Here is a 27498-nt window from a genome sequence, read left to right as displayed (position 1 = left end):
GTGGTATACCCCCACTCACACTGACACATTCATGCACACGCATGAGCCCCCACACATAAGCTGATGTCAATATGATATAATTACTCATTGTGACAAGGCAGTGTAGGCAGTGTGATAGCGAGTATGTTCTGTGTTGTAGTTAAGGGCTAAAAGCTGTGAAACTGTGAGGATTAGTGCTGGAAGAGACAGAAAATGGAATAATTGGTTACATGGGGATAAAATTTAGCCCCACATTTAATGCATGTAGAATTTCATTCCACCACTTTGGGCCAAACTAAATTCCACTACATGCATTGGCACACAATTTTGTAAAGGAATTCATGGTTCCCAGACAACTATGAGGTTCACTTGGTTAGACATTCAAGTTTTGGCATTCTATTGATGCCAAAACCATCAGTTTAGTGCTATCATAAGGTCAAAAGCCTAAATATCTGGAAAACTAATGACATCCCCATCAACCTCAGCTGTGCCTTGTGTTTAGGGCTAATTAGCATGCTAACATGCTAAACTAAGACAATAAACATGGTAAAGATTGAACCTGCTTTACATCAGCATGATAGCATTGTCACTGTGAGCATGGTATAGCATGCTGATGTTAGCATTTAGCTCAAGACACTGCTTTGTTTAAGTACAGCCTCATCGTGCCACTAGCGTTCAGCCATAATACACTTCCTCCTTGCTCATTTGTATGCTCAGTATGTGCAAAACGGGCATATGTTTGCAAAAATATTGGTCAATATGTTGCCACCACCTTATCCCTTAACACAGCACTAACACTCATTTCTGTAAGTAGATGACCAAGCAAACTTAAAATTTCAATACATAGGTCCACGTTTTTTTCTCAATAACAAGATCCTATGATCAAATGTATGGTATTTTAAACAGCTTCTGAAATCCCTTCTTTACACAGCACTTGGAAGAAAAATAGTTAATTATATTTAACCTGGGTAAACAGAGTAACAGAGCAACAGAATAAAAAGGATGTTTACTCATCAAATGTTATATTGTCACCATTATGATGCCACAAATATACATAGATTTAAATGTGTCAACATTATAAAGTGTTTTAAAAATGCAAGCAAACAAAATTGCAGTCTGACTGCAAACATAAACCTTACATTTATTTAACAGAAAATGAAAGTGCTGAGGACCACTCTTGAGGAGCTGTGAGACCACAGTTACATTAAAATACACTGTAAAGTAAACAGCAACGCACAGACATTATGTGTGCCTTCTTTCTATAATCTGATGGCAGGCCTTTGCACAGTGATGACTACAAAACTTAGCAGCTACAACTATAATTAATACCAACAACACAAGATGGGTTTAGAGGCAAAAGTGGTATCAATCAAAACCATGTTTAATTAGTGTCATGGCTTAATACATGAATTGGGGAGTGGAGGAGAGGAGGGAGGGTCTATAAGACAGCAGCCAGCATCGTGCAGGCTGCTGTCATCTCAGTCAATTTGGCAGACAGCTAGACAGGAAGGTCCAGACTGTGGTTGTACAGGGCAGTCTTCCAATAAACCTTCTTTATTTGTATCCCAGACTCCAAGATGTCTGTTTCCTGTTGCTAATCATACCTCACCTCCGAACAGTAGCCCTACTGATGTAGCTGATGGTTGTAGCAGTGGAGCTGGCTGATTAATTCAACAGAGTGGATTTCCGCAGCTCACTGCACACGCGTACAGAGCGAGAGAGCAAGGGAGAAACTGAGCAGAGGAAGAGTGAGAGAGAGAGAGAAAGAGAGATGGAGAGAGAGAGAGAGTGGAAGAGAAAAGGAGAAAATGATGGAGGAAGGGTGTTAAGGAGGAGGGTCTTCGGGGGTGGGGAGAGAGTGAGAGGAAAGGGAGAATAGGAAAGAGAGAGTGAGTGGAGAGAGAGGGGGCGGAGGAAAGAGAGGAGGAGGAGAGAGAGAGAGAGAGACACGCAGGCCCCGGAGCTGCTACTGATGCTGATGCTGCTGCTGCAGCCGTTTGACAATTCCCCACCCAGAGAGAGCAGGGAAGAAGGGAGGAGATCAGAGGGAAGGAGGAAGAAGGAGTAAGCGACACCTCAGTCAAGATGCTCCTGTGCTAGACAACACACACGGTAAATACTAATCCTTTATCACCACTCTGCTCCCTCTTTACTGCTGCTGTATATCTCTGTCTCTGCATCATTGGCTCGAGTGTGTTAGTGTTTGATTTAGGTCTGTTGAGGTCCTATATATAGTGCACAGGGTTAGCATAGCCAAGCAGCTGGGGAAAAAACCTGTCTGTGCAGCTGCTGCAGGAGAGAGACAGACGACCACAGAGAGGTGGAAGGGAGCCGAGGATTTGTACATTGTGTCTTTTGTTAGACTTAATGGGGGAAAAACCAACATCCAGCTCCTCTGTTTCTTGACTGAAGCAGAGCCACCTGTTTGGAGATGTGTGGGTGTGTGCGGTGTGTGTTCAGGGGTGGGGGGTGGGGTTTACGGCTTGTAGGGGTTTAATGGTGTGTTTCTGGCTCGGAAAGTGCATGTGAGAATGTGTGTGTGCATGGGTTTGTTCAATGTATATGGTGTATTCAATGCATTGTCAAATTCTGAATCAAATTTTTTCCATCGTGTGTATAATATGTAAAAAACGATATATGTAGACACATGCTCACCTGATCACTTAGACACAGAGAGAGAGAGACATATGTGTGGTGCTTTGTTAAACAAATTGATTTTGTGTGTGCCTGCATGTGTTGAGTGTGTGTGCTTTGGCGTTATCGGCTCTGGTAACCTGAGCTTTTCCTGGTTCCTGCCTGCTCAGGGGTTGCCAGGTGTTGGTGATGAATATTAACCCACTCGTGGCTGATTGACACTTGCTCTCCGCCAGTCATTTATCCTCATGAGTCACTTGCTTGATGTGTTTGTGTATGTGTGCATTGCAAGATGATAGGCACACCTACAGTGGTATAAACGAATGCAGTCTGATACAAGAGCCCTGCAATACATCCCACATTGTTTTAGAGAAATGTGGATTCAACTTCATGGTCATTTTGGAGGCTGTAGTTTGTGGTGCTCTTGAATTTTATAAAGTTGTTTCTAATATTTTGTCAATGTAATTTATATTAGTGAGGGTAGACTGATTATTAGGAATTATTTCCCCCACAAACAAACATATCCTCATTTAGATTAGATTCAATTATCAATATTAAGCATTGCTGAATTCTGCTCATACTAACTGTACTATCTTATAGTAAAAAAAAAAAAAAAACCCAGGTGATTTTGTTTCCTATTTGGTAGGTTTTTTCGTAGGAACACATGTTTTACAGGTGTTTGATGCCGCAAATCATTTTGTGAAAAAGTTCCCAGAGGTTTGAACAGGATCTAATGTTAAAAACTTGGGACATGGTTAATTTAAAGTTTTTGTCACTGTTAAATAGGAAAAACTTGCAACGAATGAAAACTTTATTACCAGCAGACAGATGTGGTAGTTCTTCTCACGTCTCATTATAATCTGTTAGTGGTGAGAAAACGCAGCCCTATCAAGTTTTGTGCACGCAGCATGTGTGAAATTAGAAGACACCCATCAACCTGATGAGTAGAATGGAAGAGAGATTTCATTAGAGCTGAAACAATCAATCGATTAGTAGCGTGTTGGAAAATGAATCAGCAACTATTTAAATAATTGAGTGATTATTTCAGCCAATTTTCCAGAAAAATGTCAAAATGCATCTTTCAGATGTGACTAATGCTTTTGTTTGCATATATGACAATGAACTATGGATACTTTGGGATTTGGGAATTTTGGTCAAATAAACCAACATTTTTGAGTATGCTAACTTTTGGGACTTTTTATAGCATTTTTTACATTTTTTGGCCTAAACGGTTGAATGATTAATAGAGAAAAATAACTTGCAGATTAATCAACAATATTAATCATCATTAGTTTCAGCCTTAGATCTCCTATAGTAGTTCTCAAAGAGAAATTAAAGCTATTACCATGCTGCCAATCACTCAGTGATTGCTTTAATTTCTCCCTTGGATTCTGGTGTGTGACACACTTGAGACAGCTGTGCGTGTTTATTCATATACTGTATGCATGTGTATGTGTATGTGTCAGTATATGTATATATATATATATATAGTTCAAATGCCTGCACCATGCATATGTTTGAATATATGGCTGTGTGGGTGGGTGAGAGACTAAAGAAGAAATATGGCTGAGGAGAGAGAAAGAATTGGTGCACAGACGGCTCTGCTGAAGACTCATTTTGCAGCATTTTGCTTTGTATGAGTGGTGTCACTTCCTCTCATCGTCTCTCTCCCTGTCTACCCGCTTTTATCTCTCCCTTTCCCTTCTAGTTACCCTGTGATAGTATGAAAATCAGACTGTAGAATTGACGGGCTTAAATCTTACACTCTCTCCTAATCTTCATCTCCATGCGGCAGACTGGTTGACTGTGCCAGCTGACGTTCGGTTGGGTGCCAGAGGGCGAGAAGGAGAGGAGAGAGAGAGGGAGGGAGGGAGGGGAGAAGATAGGAGAAATGAAACTTGTGTTTTCAGTCTCATGGCTGATTTCCTTGCTCCTCTCTTGAGATTATCAGCGAGTCTGGCAGCCAAAAGACAGCCTCCTTGACTAATCAAAATGTTCCTCAGGACATCCAGACACTGCAATAATCCCTGAACAGTAGCAGCCTCGTAGGGGTGTGGCAGCAGCACGTACGAATAAACACACAAATATCCATGTGGAGACAGAGTTAGTCTGCACAAGCATTCGAACAGTCACAGAGTTGTACATCAGCAAATCTTTGTGGACCTTACACGCACGCACACACACACACACACACACACACACACACACACACACACACACACACACACACACACACACACACACACACACACACACACACACACACACACACACACACACACACACACGCACACACACACACACACACAGATAACATGCCTTCATATACACTCTCCCACACATATTGACTGGGTTTTTTAAAAGCGTATAAATGTGTGCTTTCTCTTACTATACTCTGCATCTGTGCTGCACACAACATAGTCTATTCTATGCTGGTATTTTGTTTCTGTGATTTTTATAGTATTTTATTACTTGCTGTGCACACTCACTATGATTATTTGGTGTACTAGATGTTTATTCATCCAGTTGGTTAAGATGGCAAATAAACGAGACAGCTTCGGTTTGCAACGGTTGTATTCAGGCTTACATTCAGACAATTCAAAGGGCATCAGATATGTTGGATGTGATAGTTCATTGCTACTTTTTATCATCCTGACACTCCATACCTGAAAGAACAGTTTCTATAGCAACCCCGGCATTCCCTCCCCTCACCCTTACCTTAGTTGTGCGTGTATGTGTGTATACGTGTGCACGCAACATGTGTAGCTCCCAAACGCGAGCCTGAATACGAGTGAGCGCTGTATTGATCACTTGCATACACTGTGATGATTGATGTCATTTAGCCAGCGGGGGGAAGCAGAGAGGGAAACAATAAAGGAACATTTCCTCCTCACATTTCCTGGCAGCTTTTCAAGATACACAGAAGTTATGTTAAAGGAAAGGCACAGAGAACTGTGGAGGGGGGAAGCAAGGGGAAGAGGTTGGGGCGAAAGAGGTAAAGTGAGAGGTGAGCGGATGTCTGATTGAATTCAAAATACAAATACAGCTGAATAAGAGCTGATATGAGCAGAGCTTAATTTATCTTGTCATACAGGTGATGCAAATGACTTCACAAAATGAATGGGTGCAGATGGATGTTTCGTTTGCCATCTACATCATCTTACTCAGTATCAGGAGAAGTGTAGAGCATCCTTTAGATGACATCACGAAAATACTCCATAACCTACTCCCAACCTGACTTATAAGATGTTGTTTATAGTTTTGACACACATGAAGACAGCGTAGCAGCTCAAAGTGCCCTTTCAAAACCTTAATTTTTTGCCCTATTTGGTTTTGTATCGCTACATAATCTCACCATGACATCGCCAGGCTAGGTGAGCCCTTTAGCAAAGGACACATGCTGATAGAAGGCCTGTTAATTCCACATCACTAATCATCTCCCACTGTCCCCTGCAATTTCTAGGTTGTCTTCCCCATGTCTTTCCCCCTCTTTTTTGTCCTTCTCCATAGGCTCCTTTCTCATGCGATCAGACTTTACTCTCAGTCTATTCTCTCTGCTCCTCTAAATAACTTCTCGATTATCTTCTCTTGCCTAAATTGTACCTGTCGTGCACTGTCTTTCTTTCTTTCCCTTCACTCAGTTCTTCTGTTCTCCTCTCCACTCTTTCTTTCAGTCCCCGGTGTTTTGTGTCTAGAAGTGCTTGAATGATTAAACATAGGACAGAAGCCTTCAGTGGACTAAACACCAAGGGCAACTAGATGGAGTGAAGGATGGAGAGAGAGATGAGTAGACAATGTCAGACAGGCCAGCCTGTTCAGATACAGATGACATGACAGGACCTGTGCTCCGGTAACTGTCACCTATTGCTCTGTGCCACTGAGTCTCGCTCACTTGAGACCTAGAACTCGGTCATATGCATGTGCTGTCCAGTGTTACAGGAGCCTTTATAGATTTCTCCACTTTTGTATCATTGAATCTTCTGAAACAAAAAATAACCACAGATAAAGGAGATCTGTTGTTGCATGCAGTAAAATTAAAAAAATGACACCAAGCAGACTTTCTGTACCCAAACACAAACCTAGGCTGTGAGACTAGGGGTGTTTTTAAATTCCAAGCTCTCATTGTTTGTTTGATACAGATGTATGCATGAAATTGAACTGATGCTTTGCATGTTTTGTGAAAAGCCAAAAAATGTATTCTAGTGTACTCCAATGCAGCTGCATTGTTGCTGTTTTGTCATGAGAGGAACAATTTGGTAGCTTCTGCACTAGTAATGCAGTATATAATGTTTAGTTATATAGTCTTTTCAGAAACAAAACAAAACAAAACAAAAGACAGCAAATGCTCCATCTGCTCCCTTCATTTTAAATCCATCTCTGGGAACATCCAGAGACTTTGAGTTAATTCAGAAACAAGTCAGAAATGTACTCAGGGGCTTCACTGTGTAGTGACTGGTACAGTAAAAACCAAATGTTATAATGAATTCTAAACTCCACCTGCAGCCAATGGAAAGCAGCCAACACTGGAGTAATGCGCTCCCTGCGCTTTGTCTCTGTTAGAAGACAGTCTGCAGCATTTTGAGGCATCAGCTGATGAATATAAAATGCAAGTTTTGCACTGTAAAGCATTGCAAAAATACCCTTATTTGATGATATACATAGTAGCTGCCATGGACGGACTAAGACTAAAAAAGGGCCCTGGACTCTGGCCCTCACCCACAGAGTAACCAGCCCACTGATAGCCTGGTAGCTGCTTTTTAAGATAGATATGTTTGAATCCAGATTATAATCCTCCATAGAAACCAGTGGCAAGGAAACCTCAGCAAAGGTTCTGTCAGTGTAATTCTAGCATACTGTACATTTTAGCAACTGTGCATTGAGGTCAGATTTAAATTATTTAGCACTTGTGCAGTATGTTTTGCTGGAGATTGGGGTCAGGCGAGTGTGTATTTGTGTGGTGTGTGTGGTGTGCGTCTGTATGTGAACATACAGAAGCATGCGTGTGTGCATCCCTGCCTGGGTGTGGTTTGTGTATATGTGCGTGTGAGAGTTTCATGGATTTGTGTGTGCTTCAGCATTTGTATGCAGGCTTGCGCATGTCCATGTGTTTTGTGTGTGTGTGTGTGTGTGTGTGTGTGTGTGTGTGTGTGTGTGTGTGTGTGTTTGTGCGTGCACTTGTGTATTCTGAGCATGAAGGTCCAACCAAGCATTATGTGTGCATGAAGGTCCATCCAAGCACATGTAATCCCTAACCAGCTCTTGGGCTCCTCATTAGTATTACACTGATCTTCCTCAGAACTTATTTTCCAGCCCTCTGATATTCTCTGCGTGGCTCGAGGGAACAATAGGTCCTGTTCACATCAAATGTGTTATGTCATCAATGTGACTGGAAGCTTTGCTGCCCACGTCATGGGAGCCCTATTTCACTCTCACTGCCTGCTCCCACAATATGTACATAGGCTACAGCACGCACTGTGCACACTCCCATGCCTTAATATTCCCCGTGGGGCATGGGACATATTCTCAAGAGAAGCCAATGTTTTCCCCCGAGGGTCCCCCATATACAGTACAGCTGCAGCACCTCTACGCATCACTCGAATACACATTCAAAAGTTAAAATGCACACATGGGAACTCTCTTTCCTAGTCCTGTTCAGACCTCTTCCAGATTGGATTTAGATCTAACCGGGACAGATTGTATTTCACATCTGGAATCATAGTGTGCCTCAAATATGTGAATGACGTCTACTGCTACAAAAACTAGATGCCCCATAACAATATGTGATTTTAGGCTGACCTAGATGAAAGTTTCCAATGAGATCTTTGGTCGTCAAACAAAAACAGATTCAATTCCATTGTGCGCCGATGTAAAAAGACCCGGAGACCAATGACAGCCTGCATCAAAATTCTTACAGTGAGAAATTTAGGACTGAAATCTCACAATGTGACTGTTGTTACAACCCATGTTTACAATCCAACCTATCAGAATACAATATGATATTACACAGAATGGACTGCCTCATAGTTTTTACTCTGGCACAGATTGCGACTGAGATTTAGACTGATCTCGCATAGTGTGACATTCAGTTAACACGTAAGATTGTTGTTATTGCACAACCTTGAGGCTGGAACTAAAAAATATTTAAATCATCACTCAATCTGTTGTTTTTGTGATCAATCAGGTAAATTTTTAGTCTGTAAAATGACAGAAAATACTGAACAATGTCCACCACATGTTTCAAGAAGACATCTTCAGAGCAAATCCTCTCATTTGGGAAGATAGTTTATCAAAATTGTTGTCTAACTAATTGCTTAATATCTCAAATGTTTTCAATACTGCTAAGCCCACTGCAATACAGCTTGAGAAAAAGATAGATGTAACCATTTGGCATGTTACTTCACTTGTTTTACATACAGAAATCAGTTGTGCTTTGGTTCACGTCATCATATGTGTCCATGAGCGCCTCTGAATGTGGCCAAGCAACATGTTTCCATGTTTGCTGTTGCTTCACCCAAGATGCCTCTCAAAAAGGCTTCATTAAAAATACAGTTATATAAATGAATCAAACAGATAAAGATTTAAATATGTGTTGTAATAGACACAGCCACATAATCATTATAAGACAGTCATATTAAACTCAAAAACAAACACTAAACATGGTAAACTGAATAGCACATATGTATACAACGCATTCACAAGCATAAACATTCTAACTAAGCTGAGCCCAGATGAATAACAGGAGAAGTGACAGAGGAGGTCGGAGAGTGAGGTGAATGAGGATGTGTGTTATGTGGAGGAGAAGTTAATCTCTCCTGACGGTAGCACCGGCCTCTCCCTGCCGCTCCTCTGTCCTCTCTCCTCCATAAAACTGTGGATTGTCTCCTGCTCTTTGAGAGGCAGGCAGTGGAGTTCACATGCAATCACGCACACGCTAAAACACACACACTAGAGAACAGGATGTAGACAGACAGGATGTAGAGAACTGGGCTTAATACAAAACTCTAGCTGTTTGATTTTTGCTCAAGAGGAGAGATGAACAAAAATCTACCACATATCCCAGAAGGCTGTTTATATGTGCACAGATTTATGTATTTGAACATTTCATTCTTGATAAACTTTAAGAGTATGTTTCCCCTACTTAGCACAATCGACTTGATTCCTTTCCTGTAAGGAGATTTTGGATGTACATAAAATGATCCTGCCACATTGACCTAAAGTAGTCTTTTGGGCTTGAAATAATGTTAATATTACATGTCTGTGACTGTATGGCTGTGTAGGCTGGGTTTCCATTCAAGCTCCAGTTGATCCACTTTATTAAATCTACAGGAGTGAGTCATGTCTTTCCTCTTCAGACATTTCTTTAAACCTTTATTTACCTATCCACTAACAACATGGGGGTTCCCCTCAAATTATTAGGGTATTATGTGTCTTGAGAACTGACGGTTTTAACTTGATAGACTCTGTGTGTGTGTGTGTGTGTGTGTGTGTGTGTGTGTGTGTGTGTATTATGTGAGTAAATTCTTGCCACATGAATAATTTTTTAGGGATTTTGAATCTGTGAGATTCAGATGAGAGGTCTGGAGCACTGTCGGTACACAAGAGCTTAAGGCTAATGTATGCCTCGAGATGCTAGTTATGCAACTCATTCATGCTTGCATGCGCACAGACAGACATACACACACACTCTCCAAAGCATGCTTCACTATATCGGCATTACCCACTGCCATCTGTGTTTCCAGTTTGACTCGCAGGTTTAAATGCTGTGACATACATACAGTATGTGTGCTCACAAATAAACATATATGTGTACACACACACACACACACCATCAAAACCAGATTAGCCACTCATTCATGTTTTATAAATGAGGCACCTGTAGAGACACATTAGTGGCATAGGTTAGAGGAATGGCATTTAAGCCATTTATAATGCTTTGAAACTGACACGTAAATGAGAATATTTTAATAGCATGTTGATGAATTATCTATGATGCTATTATAGTAACAGTTCATATGAACATCATGGATATGTATATATATATATAAGATATATCCGGTGCAAACAATATATTGTGCATTGTCCCTGATAAATAAACAATAATAATAACTGCACCTTGTGAGTAATGCAGAAGGTTACAGTCCAAATCTTAAGGGTGGATTTTCCAAATAAAATAGCGCACATGAACATCACTGACTGAAATGCTAACGGACCATGGCTTGTTAATGTAACGTGTGGTTATTACAAAGCAGTTCCTCAGGTGTCATGCACATGTTGTAAACCAGAGGTAATGGACAGTATTAACAACATTATAAATGATTGATCTCAAAATGCTCTTCAGACTTGCAACATTCTGCCAAGGAGTCTGCTGTTTGGCTGAAGATCAAGTGGGATTGAAGTCACACATTCTCTTGTGAAAAGACAAACCCCTACTAAGCCCTTCAGAGGACAACGTTTGTGTGATATATATCATCTTTGATGCTGTAGTGAAGACCTTGCTGATGCTACACAATAAATCTCCATAATGTCCCTCATTTTCATAGCCAATTCATTAAGTGGGGATGTACAATGTTAATATACAACTTCCTCAAATGGGACCTATTATGCTTTTCCCCTTATTTTCAGTCATATATATAAAATATTACAATGTTGGATTTTCAAATTAAATGTGGCCAAAGTGTCAAATAATGAGGTAAAGGTATGTAGAAGTTATCAATGTGAGCAAAAAGCTTCTTTTTGTCCCTCCAGTCAGCCACTGTTTTTTTTTTTTTTTTAAATTTCAGTAAGGTATGGGTCATGAATTGTGCTGTAGGTGGGTGATCCATCACAGTAAAAATATGTTTGAAATATGATGCTACAGACGTGGTTCTACAGCTGCAATCACTTTGAAAATGTTGTTAGGTGTGTGTGTTGTGTGTTAAAAAGCAATAACCCCACTCAATAGTCCTCACTCAAAAATGCTGTTTTTAAATATCTTGTATAAATAAATCAAACTTAACTTCCAATTAATACAATGGCTGAAATGGTACAACTATGTAAATCACTTTTTTTAAAGGGTCAGTTCACACAAGTTACAAAAAAAACCTGTCAGATGCTGTAAGGCTTTTTAACAATAGCAAGTTTGGAAACATTGGTGTAAAACATTTGAACCGCGATGACTTGGGAAACAAAAAATATGATAACTACAGTAAATAAACAGATAGATCATCTATGACTGAATTATGTATGTGAATATACTTCAAATATACAGTACCAGTCAAAAGTTTGGACTCACCTTCCAATTCTTTTGAATGAGAAAGTGTGTCCAAACTTTTAACTGGTACTGAATATGAAATACTATATGAAAACTTATGGTATTTTAGCCTAGAATGTGCTACCACATGCAAAACCACCACGGTTGTTTTTTTTTTAAAGATCCCCTCTAGACATGTTTTAAGACTGATAGTAATTTGTGTCTGCCATAGTTTATATTCATATTTAGATGAAGATCGCATTTCAAGTGATGTTTTTTGTGCCTACCCTAACCAGACCTTAACCACAGCATTGTCACATCGCAAAATAAATCAAATCCTTTTTTTTTTACTTTGCTTTTTTTTTTAATGTTTTTTTTTTTGCATTCTTAACAGTGAAAATCAAACATCCAAGGGAAGTAACAATTCAGAAAACACATTTTTGAGTAGAGGGGGACTTTAAGTTTCTTAGTTATTAGTAACATTTTACAGCACGTCCTGGTGTACATAGTTTAAAAGGAGCTATCCGTGGTCCTGACTGCTTCAGACATTAGACAGTGCTGAACAGACAGCCGATGTTGCAGCAGCTATTAGTGGTGTGATATAATTTCTGGCTCTGGCTCCATTTTCCAATTTCCCAACCACATAAGTGCGGAACAGTCTTTGACACACACACACACAAGCTGCAGTCATCCTATTAGCTCAAAGCACACATTTTAGTGGAGGGAAGTGGTAGCGGTTATCTGTTTATGAAATAATATTGAAATAATCAGAAGTAGCATGAAGTCTTTTGTTTGAGGATCATTTTAAACAACTAGACTGAACTTAGAGAGAACACAAGAGAGGTGGTGATGCTTTAAGCAAAGAATGGGGTGATAATACAGTCTTTGTGTTACCAAAAATAAATTTGTCTCACATGATCTCTCTTTATAAACTTCAGTCATTAACTCCAGTTTAACTCTCACATGAACTTAGGTGGTATTTTTGTCTTGGTCATATATATCAAGGTCATATCTTCACTGTTTAAATTTATAGGATCATGGTGCATCTCTGTTTGCCTCTGACTTACCAGTGCTCCCACTGAAGACAGCAGATGTCATCAGCATCTTACCACCCACGGTTAAGTGAAACAAAGCGCTTCCACCTTGGTATCTGATTAATGATGATCGTCCTGGGAGTTGAGGGGGAACAGTAGCACTCCTCAATCCACAAGCACCCCATTTAGAGTCAGCAGTAGCCATTGAAGAAACATCTGCACCCATGATTTCATCCTGCATCTATTCTTCATTATGACTGCGGCAGCAACTCACTTATTCTTACTCAAATAATGTTATATTTGTGCTTATGTTTCTAAATTAATATATAGATTCTGTGTGTTGGCAAGAGGCAACATTTAGATGATGCAAGTAATTCCCATTAATGGCACATTTATTCTAAATAGGCATATCCACAATTTCTAAGAATAAACACTTCCTTAAATAAATTAGAGGCTTACATCATTTTAAAATCCAGCCTTTACTACCCACAACAGCAATGAGTGAAGACAGAAATAAATTTGATCAAACAAAGCTTGATGTGGTCTGTTATGAACAGAGGGAATTATTTTTAAATTTGTTTCATTCATATTTACCAAGTTGGATCATTATGTTCCCATGTCAGCAGATTCTTTGAGTACATCAAATTAGATCAATAACTAAATAATTTTCAAGCAGTTGCCATTCTGCGTAATTAGGTTAACAGAACACAGTGGGAAATACTAAATAAACTTAATATACTGACATCTTGTCGGCCAAATCAATGTAACTTAGTGGTCTGCTTTGGACCAGAGCACATAGAGTTCACATGGCAGAAAACATGATGCAGCTTTTTACTGATGCCATGACGCATGATATTACAATGACCTGAGGCAATGCTTAAATCTGTCATAATTGTGTTATTCATGGTACAATTAGGCCCCTTCCAGGGACATCAAACTACGAGTAGTATACATCAGGTTGCTTGAAAAGGTTTGAAGAGCAGAGGCTGCAAAAACTCTGTTGAGTGGAATGTTTTAATGGAAAAAAAAGAAACAGCTAAACACACATAAGGATTTCTCAAATCACTGTCAAATCTTCGCACACAACCATGTCAGGCTTGTAAAAAGTTGTGTGTGTTGCTGCTCTTCTATTGGTCAGGAGATCTGCTCTGTCCAGCTTTGTTAACTGATCTCAGTCGACTCCTGTCACAGTGTGTTTTGACAGGCCAACATGTTGCTGAGGAGTATTTGTTGAGACATCGGCATCTCATTGTGAGCTTTGCTTTACTTGCATAAGGATTGCTCTCAAATGCAACTTTGTACATGCTCTCATACAGTAAAGCCCAGCACTAACCCATGTAAACTTCATAAATAATAAAAACAGTCGTCGTTCATTAAAAAACACAGAGCAGAGATACACAGAGCTAAAATTAAAAAAAAGAACATTCACCCTTGTAAGACATGACAAGAAGACATATAGGTTGAGAATATAGACAATGTAATCAGACATGAAGTTGTCTTAATTATTTTCCCTACAGCTACCACAACAAATGGTGATAAAGATAATTGTACTAAATGACACCAAAAGTAAAAGTACACAGATAAAATGTTTATACCCTAACCGACTTCAAACTAAACGAGTTCATGTCACACCTCTGTTCATCTCCCTCCACTGGCTCCCGGTGGTGGTTTGCATCAAGTGATGCCTGCCCTTAAGGCGACCACTGGAATGGCACCCTCCTACAATGAGTCACTCATCAGACATTATGCACCCTCCTGTCCATTCCAGTCTGCAAATGAATGATGTCTGTGTATATCATCACTGCCTCGTAACCTTTTTAGCTCTTTGTTGATTTCTGTACTTCTTTCTTGTTTTGCATGGTATTTCTTATTAAACTTCCAGTTGTTTTCTTACTCATAATAATCATATAACCTGGTCAGCTGATTGAGAATTTGTACCACTGCTCTTTTCGGAGCCACTGTATTCTAATGCTTGATTGTCTTTCCTACTTTTAAGTTGTTTTGGATAAAAGCTTATGCTTAACGACAAAATGTAAAATATATATAGAACATGGATGATGATGACTGTGATTTGTTCCATTATTCAACTTTTAGTTACATCACTGTGTTCAGCCTTAAAGGAATGGCTTGACATTTTGGGAAATAAGCATAATTGTCTTTCTCGCGGTGTTAGATGAGAAGATTGATAATACTCTCATGCCTGTCTGTTAAGTACAAAGCGACAGCCTTGAGATGATTAGCTTCGCATAGCATAAAAACCGAAAGCCGGGGGAAACAGCTATCCTGACTCTGTCCTCTAAAGCTCACTAATTAACACTTTTATCTAGTTTCTTTAATAGTACAAAGACCAAAGTGTACTGGGTGATTCCAGGCTGAGAAAAATACTACTGTTGTAAGGTTATTGATTGGCTCATACAGAGAACAACATCATTTAATACTCCTGATACAGAGACTGAAATGAATTGAGACACACAAGTCGCTCATATGGATCCACAGTTGACTCAGACTTTCTAAGCTCACTGAGAGGCTGGTTGCAGTGAACAGAGCAGATTTAGAGCCAGGAGCTAAGTTAGTGGGTTTGGGGAGAGAACGATAATCATGGCACTGATGGAAGGGAAAGTACATGCATTAGTGTGTGTGTGTGTGTGTGTGTGTGTGTGTGTGCGTGTGCGTGTGCGTGTGCATTTGTGTTAGGCAAAGATAGATAGAGAGAAAAGATAGAAGAAGAAAGAAGAAAGAAGTTGTCAGAGTGAATTAGTCATTAGTGGTGTTGAGGTCTCTCCCCCTAGCCTGTCCACTCTCTCTGCACGCACATATGGATCTCAAATTTTCACACATACACACACACATGCCACACTTTCACTCAAATGTGGATCTGCACAGATGTCCTTGGAGGGCTGTTAATCCCCTGTCAAGTTGTTTTTTCCTTAACAGAATGCCTAATTATCATATCCTTTATATCTTCGCACCAGATTTTTCTGTTTATTTGTGCATATTGAAGGTATAAATTGGCACAGAAATGTGTGCGTGTCCCTTGGCTTTGCATGATAGCACTGTGTTTACAAGATGTTGTGGAGTGTTAAGAAGAGCTGTGAATGTGTGATTCACTGGAAGTGGGGGGAAGTGGAAGGGGAGACATTATTCCTCAGGCCCATAAAAAGAAACCCTTAAAGGGTCATTCATTTTCTTAATTCTTTTCCTTTTTTCTCTCTTTTGTTGTCACATTCTGAAATTGTCAACCAAACTCTAAATCTTCTCTTGCCGGACCCGTCTTCCTGTTTCTGTCTGTCAGTTTTCTCTCCAGCTGTAAAATTTCAACACATCCTTTGATTCCAGTTATCTTTACATCCGTTCCCATCCTACTTCCTTATGGTGTCATCTACAAGGCCGTGTCCTGAGGGGTCAAGCAGAAGACGGCTGCAGCTGGCACCTCAGGATATGCCATGTCTCCATAATTAACAGTAAAAAGCAGGGGAACAAGATCATTTCTGGTTGCCACTTAATCTATATGTGGTTCTACACTGCGTTGTGGTCCACAGTGATGTGCTGAAGCGACAGCGTTGCACAATAAGAGCAGCGAGTGAACTCACTCACCAGTCTCTGTGTCTTCCTGTCCTTGTCTGTTCTCTAGCTGTGTCTTGTTTTGATTGTGTCTTCCTCTGACAGCCATGGCTGTCTCTCTGCCTGCACACAAAGAGATGGATGAACCTGGCTGGCCCCTCACTTTGTCTGTTTCTCTCTCTGCTCTTCCTTTCCTTGGGGGTTTATTGAGTTCCTTGATTTGTACTGATAAATTTGATCATAAACCTCTGTGCTGCACCGTCTTTTCTTCTGCAGAAGCTTGCATACAAAGCTTGAGCACTTTGGTTGCTTAAGTATATCACTACAATCAGACTCAAGTGCATATTGCATGTGTATATGGTGTATGTTATGACTATTTTCAGGTAATAATAGATAGGATTACAGAACATGATCAACTCATTTTGCAGACTGCTCTTTGTTTAAAGCTGAAAAGACTAAAAAGTCCCAACTACTATAATAAATATGGGATGCTGAGAATGACAATCAACAGTCTGGACCCATTTTAGCAGCATGAAGTGGTATTACAGTATGTGCCAGGATATGGCCAGTCACAGTGAAATCACTCTTGAATGCTCAGAACTGTGATAGGAGGAGAGCATTGGCCTAGTTTGAGTCTGGCGTAATTATGTAATGCTTGAGTACCTGCAGCACCAGCGGCACGACAACTTCTGAATGTGAATCTGGGCAGTGGAGAGTGCAGACAGGAACTGCTCACCTCTTTTCAGTCCTTTCTACATGGCGTGCAACTTGAGCCTGCTAGTTTTTTCAGACACTACGTGCTCATTTGTGCATTTTATCATTCAACTGACACACCAGCTCTCTCTTATTCCATCCTTTCATCTCCTCTGCTTGTTTCTTTTTGCCTAGATAGCTCTCCCTCAAACCCTTTTCCACTTCCTATTTTGTTTTCACACCATCCCTCCAACCCAGTTTCTTCCCCCTTAACCCTCCATCCCCTCTCTCGCCTCACCACTTTCTTCCATTCCACCTCTTTTTTTTCTCTTCTCTCCCCCTCCCTTCCCTAATGTCACATACCAAATGGTTGGTGACAGTATGCAGCTGTGGGTTTTGTCCTCCAGACAGCATCTTAGAGAAAAGCTTAGCCACACACACACACACACACACACACACACACACACACACACACACACACACACACACACACACACACACACACACACACACACACACACAAAAACATCCGTACAGACGGAGGGTGGGATCGGCACTAACCTCAGTCTTTCATTTGTCACTTATGTAATAGTTTTAAGATTATGTTGCGACGATGCATGATGCAGCCAAGCATTGAAGTCTTTGCAATGAGAGAAGATCCTGTGTCATCATATCACAACACACTAAACTCTTTTGTTTCTCTCTTTTTATTTTGTAGAAAGCAAAGCTCCATGCTGCCTTGCAGGAGAAAAACCGCCTGAACCTTGAATTGATCAATGGCCACCTAAAGGCAACCAAGTATGACAAGGTGTGGCATTCACATGTGCAGTGTACAAGAATGTGTTACACACACACACACACACACACACACACACACACACACACACACACACACACACACACAGAGTGGTCAACCAGCCAATGATCAGTGTTGAAGCATATTTTTTTATTTTGCAGTATCAGTGATATAGAGGCTACATATCACATACACAACATGGCTGTAAAATCAGTCTATTGACATTTGTGATCCATCTCTGCAGATCAATACACATGCAGCCTTGTTATCATCATATACTATATGTTATCATGTGTTGCATCTTTGTGTTTTTTATATTGCTTCGTCACTCGGGGATGTATACATGTGGTATTAGTGTCGTGTGTTGTATTTTTAAGCTTAATGCTCCATTTAGGTTTTTGGTGTGAAATTAAAGAAGCGTCCGATACAAATTCGTTTTTCCTCTGCTGTCTTTGTGTCTTTAGACACTCTCCAGTGTGCACACATGCATACATAAATACACACACGCACACACACAGACCCAGACAGAGAAAGTGACTGTCCGTGATGGTAGGCGATTAGTTACTCTGGCGCTAATAGTGACTTTCACAGAGGGGGCAGATTTGACACGTGTCCAGGGACTCAGCTCAAAGCTTTTGCTTCACCGTGCCACACAAAAAGATGCCATCTGTGCACTGACAAGGTGGGCACAGAGATGAAAAGGGAAAGTGGGGCCCAGCCCCGTCAGACATACAGTATGAATGAGTGTGACCGGCTTGTAAGGGCAATCGTAGCAAAGACATGAGCAAAATGTACTGGACTGTGAACAGTGAGAGAATGTGGACATGTTTGTGTTCATATTTTCCTGGATGAGCCCAAGGACAATTTTCTTGCCTGGACTGGAGAGTAAAGTGTATTCTATTCTGTTCTATTGTGTTCTATTCTAGGAGGGAATGAAAGAGGGAAAAAGGGAAGACAGAAGCTGAAAGAGAGAAAAAAACACAGGAAACAAAGACTTAACAGAACTAAACAGTAATTATTCAATAAAAGTAAATCTTGCTCAAGAGGAACTTTGTCAGGGAAGGGAATTAATTGTTAAAAACTGTCTTTAGAAAGAAATTTTTTGTCAAAAGAAAATGTATATATTAATATTAATATGAATTTTTTGAGTTTTGTTTGAGTTCAGATGGGTCCTGGGAGCCTCTGACTCTAGCTCCAGTCATAAATTCCTTTGTATGAATGAACTCATCTTAGTTAGTCTAATTTTGAGAACTTTGAGTAAGTGAGCTTATCTATTGTGCACTCTTGTGTGTTTTGTTAATTAATGAGATGATTGGTGTACAGTTGAGGGATAGTTCTGCTCAATCCTATGAGGCCACTTTTTACAGGAACCAGCTTAGCTCAAGGCCTCGGTACTGACGAAGAAACAAGAGGCAGAACGCTCAAGTCAGCAGCTCTGTCTCATCAAGGCTAAATGGAAATGTGCTGATTAATTTCTCTTCTTACTGTGAACTCATAATCAACCCTCCAGCCAAAAAAAAGCCACTTCTATTCATAAATGTAAAAAGTAGGTCTACAGCAAGGACAAACCTCATCAAAATTGCATGGTTGTTTCCTTCTTTTAAAAAAATCTACAAAAAACTTGTCACACTTTGAAACTCTTAAAGAAGAGCAAAGAGGAAATTAAATTTATTTCCATATTTCCTCATTTTGATGTTTTTTCTTTTCTTTAATGACTTTTTTCTTCCTTCTTTCTTTCTTATTTTTCTTCTCACATTGTCTTTTTCTTATCCCTCCCTTTGTTTGCACCCGATCTTCATCTGTTCACATAGGTGCGATCAGACTATGACCAGCTGAAACAGACCTTTGCTGTGGTGAGCCAGGAGAGAGACGTGGCCCAGCAGCAGAGGAGACAACTTCAAGGCAAAGTGGAGAGCCTGGAAAAGGTTCTAAAGGTGAGACATCTGGATTTGTATGTGCTTTCATCGCAATTATCTCTTGATGCAAGCATCACTTTAATCTTCCTTTAATTTTGAGGAAAGTCTTGGGAACCTGGAGCTAATTCTCTTTTTCATTCATCCCTCTTCCCCTCCTTTAATGGTTCAATTCGCATTTTTTATATTTCCCCCAAGAAGTAAATTTCCCTTCTCTTCCCACAGGGATTTAATCATCTACATGTATGGATTTGATAGTAATATAAGTATATTTAAATCCAAATTTAGATCAAGGATTGATAAAATATACCGGGGGTAATTTATTCCACATCATTCCCATCTCCTCTGTGTTCATTCATCCCTTGTTCCCCTCAGTTGTTCTGCTCGGCCACCACCATCACACCAAGATGTTCACTGCTGCTTTAGGAAATAATTCCCATCACCCCTGTGTTTGTTTTCCAAGAAAACTTTAGAAAAAAAGCGATGCAAAGCAGGAGGTGAAGTTTCATGGGTTTCTAAGAGAAGCTCTTTTTTCATGGTGCTCGGGTCAGCCAATAGTAATCAGACACAGCCTTGCTGCGCCGCGAGAGGCATTCTCATTACAAATCCTCGCCTCCCTGCATCTCCTATCGATTGTCTGTTTGTCAGGATATTCGAGAGAGAAATGTACCCATCTGAGAAAAACCGACCTGCTCCCTAATACAGCAAAGAAAGTTTGTCACTTTCTCATTGTGTATTGATTATGAAGACAAAGAGACTATTTAGGGAAAATTACACAGGGCAATGTGGGTGAAGGAAACACAGACGGAGGAAACACAACATGAAAAAACAGAAAAAGACTGACAGCTGATTTTTTTTTTTTAAAGGTTCAGTCAAAGCCGGTGAGATGCAGCCCTGCCTATTTTGGTTTTAAAGTTATATAATATGGTAATAAAAGGTTTATTCTATGAGGGAATAAGACACCAGTCAACACAACCTTTGGTTATTCTGGGCCAGTCTGTCACACAGTAGAGGGTGTGCAGGGCAATAACTACCATAAAAATATAATGGTTCAGTTGAAGAGGACACTCCATCTAACTACGCTGCAAAGCTTCATTAAAAGGAAAATTCTGTCCTTTTTCAACCTGGGTCTTTGTGTCATAATTGTGGAGATGCAGACTTTGCACTTGTTGCCTTGCTTCATTGTAGAGTTTGGCTGACAAACCTCTTTCCTCCCTTTAATTCTATCTATAATATATAGATGAACAATAGATTTTAAATGCATGCTGCAAAATGACTAAATGTGATTTCAGTTGGACTTTTTGCTTTCAATCTCGATCAAGTCTTTAGGTAGTCAGGTCTCAGGTTACTCTCAAGTAACAACTGTCCATTTTATGTCAGACTCAAATCCAAGTCTCAAGTCTACAGCTTCTGTCAGACTAGACATCACCTGTTTCAAAAGTATCTGACTTTACAGAATTGTGCACCTCACAAACAGCCTTTTTTCCCCCCTTTCATGCTGCATCTCTACTTGCACTGATGCTTCAGGGATAGGAAAGCTTGGCACTAGCCTCAGGGCAGAATTTTTTTAAGGAAGGTTGATGATGTGAATCCAATGAAACATTGAAAAAAAAGTCTTGGGAAGCAGTACCCCAAGCATTTGCGAAATCCAGCTGCCCCAGTAAGTGGAGTTACTGAGTTCTTTGTCTGTTTTTACATGGAAATAGGCTGTTTGCAGAAAATGTAGGTGAGTTCATGGAGTCCTCCCCGAATATCCAAGAGTTAAAAAGAAATAAAGTTTTCCTCTAAGGCTCCAGTGACAGCCCCTCAGCCAGCCCAGTCCTTTCTGCAGCTTAGAGCTTCTCCCTGATTATGCAAAGCAGTGGCTGCCTGCTCAGGACACCTCGAAGCCACTCCAGGAGGTAAAGAGGCTTTTCTTTTTTTTTCAAGGGAGAGAGAACACAGAGAGAAAATGATGAATGTCAGAGCTTTCTAAGCTGTCTTTTCTTCTTAAGCCTGCAGAAACATCTTATGGCCTTAACTCTGTTTCTGCAAGATGTGGCAGCTGGTTCGTGACTCTGCATAGATACTGTATAGTCATGACTTGGCTAATTTGGGAAAGAGTAGATTTGGGTTTGGCATGGGTGACCGGGTGTGACAGCTTTGTCTGACTCAGTTCAGGGTATACAGTAGGTTGGGTGTGATATATATGCTTACAAATTATATAAAAAGCCCATATAACATGATACCTGAGCAGTGAATTTTATCGATTGGTTTCAACGACAAGACTTTGGTGAATACTTTGTTTTAATTTGTGTTATTTATGATTTTTAAGCCGATGCAACCGAGAAATTTCCTGACATTACAAAATGTATTTGTTTCACAAACATCAGAATCGCCTGCAGATAATTGCTAGTCAGGTGGATTGGGTTCAATTCTTCAAAGGCTCCTTGCCAGGATGAGCCAGCCCACTGCAGAATCCACCCTCCTTTCAGTGCCAGCAATATTCTGATAATTATTCAGACTTGCAAGGTTTAGCTGCATTGTATCTGTCACCATCAATAGAGAAAGATTACGGTCGAGTTGTTCTTTTGGGATACTGTCGAAAATCATCTCTAAATAACATCTTTCATCCTAACCACATCCTCTCTCTGTTTCTCTCTGTGTTTCTCTCTAGCATATGCACACGACTGTCGAGCTGAAGCAGCAGCTACAGATAGAGCATGAGCAAACCTTGGAGGCCCTTCACACCAAGCAGAGGGAGATCAATCAACTGCAAAAGGTATGTGGATGAAAGTAGGAAAGAATGGTCATTTAAAGCTTCATTGTCATACTTTTGACGTAGCCGCCCTGGGTCAGTGATTTTGTGATGGGAGCAGTGACTCCATGCCAGTGCTCCTTGTTCAGTTATTGATGTGTCAGTAGCCAGTTTATGCTGAATCACTGTCACTGCTACTGTATTGGGAAATATTAAGAGCTCAGAAACCAATCCATAAATCACTGGATCTTGTTTGAACTGCAGCTCTCCTTTTATATTATTTGATAATGTGACGAAGAGCTCTATGCTAAAAAATGTCGCCTTTCTAGTTGTTGATAAATTCGTACACCTTGGAAACATTTTCCAGTGTGCAGACGTGACTTTTTTCATGGTGCTGTGTTCTGCCTGACACCTTTTAAGATATGTGTTCTTTACTCTTCTCAGAGAGTAGGTAAATAAAACATCAAATATTACCAACTTCAAATATCACAAGGGGCAATCTGAAATATAGAGGATTTTAATACTTCTGATATCTGATTCAGTCTGTCCAAACTTTTGATTGCTGCTGTACTTACTCTCATTCAATATTACCAAGCTTCATCAATATTTGATGCTGACATTATTAAAATGTTTGTGTATTTGAAATGAGTCATGATGTCTTTAATACACTCAATCATGATTAATCAGAGACACACTTTTGAGTCTACATTTTCATTGTACAATGAACATTTTATCTGCTGTGTCTTTGCCTTGATGCAGCATCATTTACTGTTAATTGTTTAATGCACTGTAAGAAGATAAAAGCTGTTCAAATATCCCATTTAAAATCCTCTTATTTTAATAACTCAAAATATCTACTGGGTTAGAGCACTCAGGCTTTGATATGGTCATAAAAGAGCTGAATAGTGATGGCTTCCTCCGAGATCTGTGAGGTTTGTCGGTTATCTCTCTGCTTATTGTCATGCTTTGCACTGGTGTTTGTTCAGAGAGAAACAATCAGCCAGTAACAGTCAGAGATTTTCACACAGGGGTGTTGAAAACTTTGCTTTTACTTCTGCTATTAGCCACTACTTAGACACTAACATACCCCAGAATAAATCAGTTACTGCTCATTAGATCAGTGCCATCAGGAGCAGGCATCTTTTCAAGTACCAATGCTGTAATGTTGGCTGTGTGCATGGTTGTACACAGGATTTTAGAAAGACCTAAGTCCAAAAAATAGGCTTGCCAAAGAAGTATAAGGGTATGGCCTCCAGACGAAATGTTGATTTTCCTGATCTAGATTTGTGCATTTTAACCCTTAGATGCATGACCTACCGATACCTACACTCTTCCATGAGTGGGGTCAAAAATGACCCCAATAAGAATGAATGCGTTTTATGCTGTAAACTTAAGAAATGTATTTAATTTTGGTTAAAGATGATGATTTTTATTATATTTTGGTCAACAAAAGAATTATTTCATGTTTGACAAGCTCATTTATCACTTTTTTATAACATTTTTATCCCAAAACAGCTTTTAAAAAGGTCAAAAACGGTTAACATCCAAAAAGTATCCCAATTAGATTCAATGCATTTAATGCAATATTATAACACAAGAATGATTTCATGTTTTCCATGCTATCACAACTTCAACATTCATTGTTTGTGTATCCGTCTGTCTGTCTATGCATGTACACACACGCGTCTTCTTTCTTCTCACTGTGAGCAGCTGTTACAAACTACTTGTTTCTGGCTGTGAGCACTGCACACAGGGTCACTGCATTTCCAGCAACTATTGGTGGCTTTGCACACATCTTACACCTCTTTCTCTTCAGTTGGCCCTGTCATAACCCTAACCCTAACCATCATAGTGAGAGTCTGCTTCTCTACACAACAAATGCAGTAATGTTAGCTATCTTAGTTAGCTAGTGTTAGCTAACTAAAAAGTAATTTGATAATAAGAATAATAATAATAATAATAAAAATAGGTGCGATTTATATAGCACCTTTCACATATCCAAGGACACTTTACAATTTGATGATGATAACACAACACTATATCACACAAAAATCATGTATGTGGAAATTAAGTTCATATTTTATAACAGCATATATATTCTGCGGTATAAAAATGATGATAATACTTGTACTAATAATACATGTATGTTGCTGTGAAAAAATAATCTTTAGGGGTGGTGAGACTGCTGACATTAGATGTGTGGATCGACAGTAAATATACCTGACAGTCACAGTTGATAAAAATCAAAGGTTCCTAGAGTTAACCCTTGAAATTCCATAGAAAATGATTGGGGTCATTTTTGACCCCACGTATGGAAGAGTGTGGTACTGATACAAAAAATGCAATTACTTAAAAAATATAACAATTAGATACAAATCCAAATGGCCTCGTGTCAAAGACAACCTATTTGAGGAATACATGGAAGATTAAATGATAAAAATTTAAAATTACAAAGATATTGCAAAAAAACAACCGCTGGGGTCATTTTTGACCCCACTTATGCATCTAAGGGTTAAGATGTTTTGAGAACAAAAATTGGATAAAAATAGTTTAAAACCATATCAGCGGACACAAATATTAATTATCTGTCAAAAAGTAGTGCATGGGAATAAGGTTAAAGCTGCAAGATGTAAGTTTGAAGGAAATAGCAAGAACTCCTGTCCAGTTACCATGTAGTGCAATGTTCCTCTTTGACAGGTTTATTATAAAATCCAAGATTGAAAGGAGAGCTTTGTAATTCTCATTAATTTCCTCAACACATGCATTGCTTACAAAAGAGTTAACGCTTTTATGTTGCCCTTGTGCAACTGACAAAACACTTTCAGCATGCTCAGAGGCCTTTAGATGCCCTGGACTGCAGATGTAGTTTGAAATGACTCCCTGTTTCTCGCCAATGGTATTTTTCCAATCTTGAAACCCTCCTCTTATGAAAATGGTGTTTGTTTTTTGGTTGTTTTTTTTTGCTGAATGAGATACAAATAGCACAGTAGGTGGAATCTTCTGAAACTGAATATCTAAGCCAAGGATATTTTCCCTCCCAATTTACATTACAGCGTAATTGCTTTTCAGCAAACTTTGTTTTGACCCACTTATTTTTGAGAAGGCATTACTAATCCTCATCTTCTAGTGGTGTACTTTTCAACTGGGCTGGATCCAGTTCATGTAGAAATGTGTCTGTTTAACTGACAAAAGCTCTTTCACCTCTCATCTCCCTCTTCTCTATTGTCACCTTTGTTCCAACCTCGTCTCCCCCAGTAGTGCTCTGCTTGTCTGCTGTCTCTCGTTTTCTTGGCTGTCTCCTGTGCTCTTTTGGTCAGCCTCCTTTTCTGCGTCTTTTCTTCTTTACTTAACCTTCTCCTTCTCCCTCATATCCTCTTGTCTCTTTGTATTTAACATTATATCCTGTCTGTACATTTCACTGTCTATCTTCAACTCTTTGTTCTCTCTCCTCTCTTACCCCCTGTGTTCACTGCCTGTCCCTTTCTTTGTGACTCCTCACTTGTCTCCTTCCAGTGTGACATAAATAATTTAGCAAAATTAGCCACATGTTCTTTATTTCATTCTTTTCCATGAGATTGCATTGTATGCAGTACAGTGTGCAGTACCTGCTGCTCTTCCTTTGTCATCTCCATCGCATTCTCTCTTTCTCCTTTTTTCATTCACCTCTTGTCCCACATCTTCTACTCCTGTCCCAAAGCTCAGGGTTGTCTGTCTTATTTTTTCATTTTCTTCCTTGTCTCAGTGAAGAAAGTAAACACAGGGTCAAATGCTGTATTGAAAGAGAAGCATTTGCTTAAAGTTTATCTATCTGCCGTCAGATGATGGTTACGTTAGCTAGCTAAATCACTGAGGTGATAAACGTAATAGATAGCCACTGAGTGATTTTGGCGCTGTATAAAATCTTTGCTGCACGAAAGTTAAATCATTTTAAGCAGTTTTTTCACAACTTTATTAATATACACAATGGAAAAAAATACAGAGGTCCTGACCTCAGGGACTAGAATGGTGCATATAGCAATGGCTACTATTCTACCTCATTGGCTGTGATCACAATGTCAGCTGTAATGTGTGTTTCTGTGTGTTCTCTGTAGGCTCGGGTTCAAGATGACCAAGAGCATGAGGAAGCAGTACACCTGTTAGAGGTACAGTTACATGAACAAACACATTATTATGTTCAGGAACATTAAACAATTGAAGAAATTTGTATTATAAAAATGTGTATTATTTTCTTATGCAAAATTGCTCATGTGGGAACATTTGGGAAGGGAATTGTTTTGTTTGGTCTGTGCAGTCATTTTTGGTGGCAGTCATTTTTGTTGGCAGTGGATTTTTCCATCTTCCACCTGAATGTGTGCCTGAATCTTTGCTGAATGTCATCACGACACAAAATGCAACAATTAGTTGGAATTAGAAGTGGTCTGTTGATTTGGACATTTCATGTGGAAAATTTGCGGTAATTTAGCAAAACTGCAAGCTAAAATCACTTCCTATTTGATATATGGTGCACCATGCTTACTACTCAATTCTGAATATGAAATATATGCACTATCAAGTGCCCTCAAAATTCCCTCAGTGGAATGACAAAAGTTCTGACTGTGGTATGTACAGCACTTTAAAAAACACTTAAAAGCCTGTTTGTTTTCTCTGGCATTCTCTTTATTTGATAAGTTTTAATTTCATGTGTTGTACACTTCAGTCTACTTGCTTTTATGCAGTATATTTAGTTCTATGTCTGATGAGCAAAATAGATGAAAACACCTGTGTGGGTGGACTGCGGGCCTATCTGGTGAATCTATTGATGCTGGTTCAGCAAGATCATAATCCTTTTTGAATGTCAGTAGGATGTTATGGGAACAGGGTGTTGGCCGATGCCCTCTGCCCTGAAACAGGTGGTGTAGCATTAATTATGGCCTGAAGGTTCA

The 27498-nt window shown here is 39.6% G+C and overlaps 1 protein-coding gene across 1 annotated transcript in view; it reads left to right on the top strand.

The window, feature by feature from the left end:
- The window catches only part of rimbp2a (RIMS binding protein 2a), a 68745-nt gene that overhangs the window by 21794 nt on the left and 19453 nt on the right, over nucleotides 1–27498 (top strand). The window contains exons 6-9 of the mRNA XM_062434191.1: nucleotides 17849–17938; nucleotides 19738–19860; nucleotides 22496–22600; nucleotides 26668–26718. Of these exons, the coding sequence (XP_062290175.1) occupies nucleotides 17849–17938; nucleotides 19738–19860; nucleotides 22496–22600; nucleotides 26668–26718 (369 nt within the window). The remainder of the gene's footprint in view (nucleotides 1–17848; nucleotides 17939–19737; nucleotides 19861–22495; nucleotides 22601–26667; nucleotides 26719–27498) is intronic.

This window comes from Scomber scombrus, chromosome 15 (assembly GCF_963691925.1).
Source record: "Scomber scombrus chromosome 15, fScoSco1.1, whole genome shotgun sequence".
NCBI classification, from domain to species: domain Eukaryota; kingdom Metazoa; phylum Chordata; class Actinopteri; order Scombriformes; family Scombridae; genus Scomber; species Scomber scombrus.
Note: the sequence above shows the minus strand (reverse complement) of the source record. Positions and strands in the feature narration are given on the sequence as shown.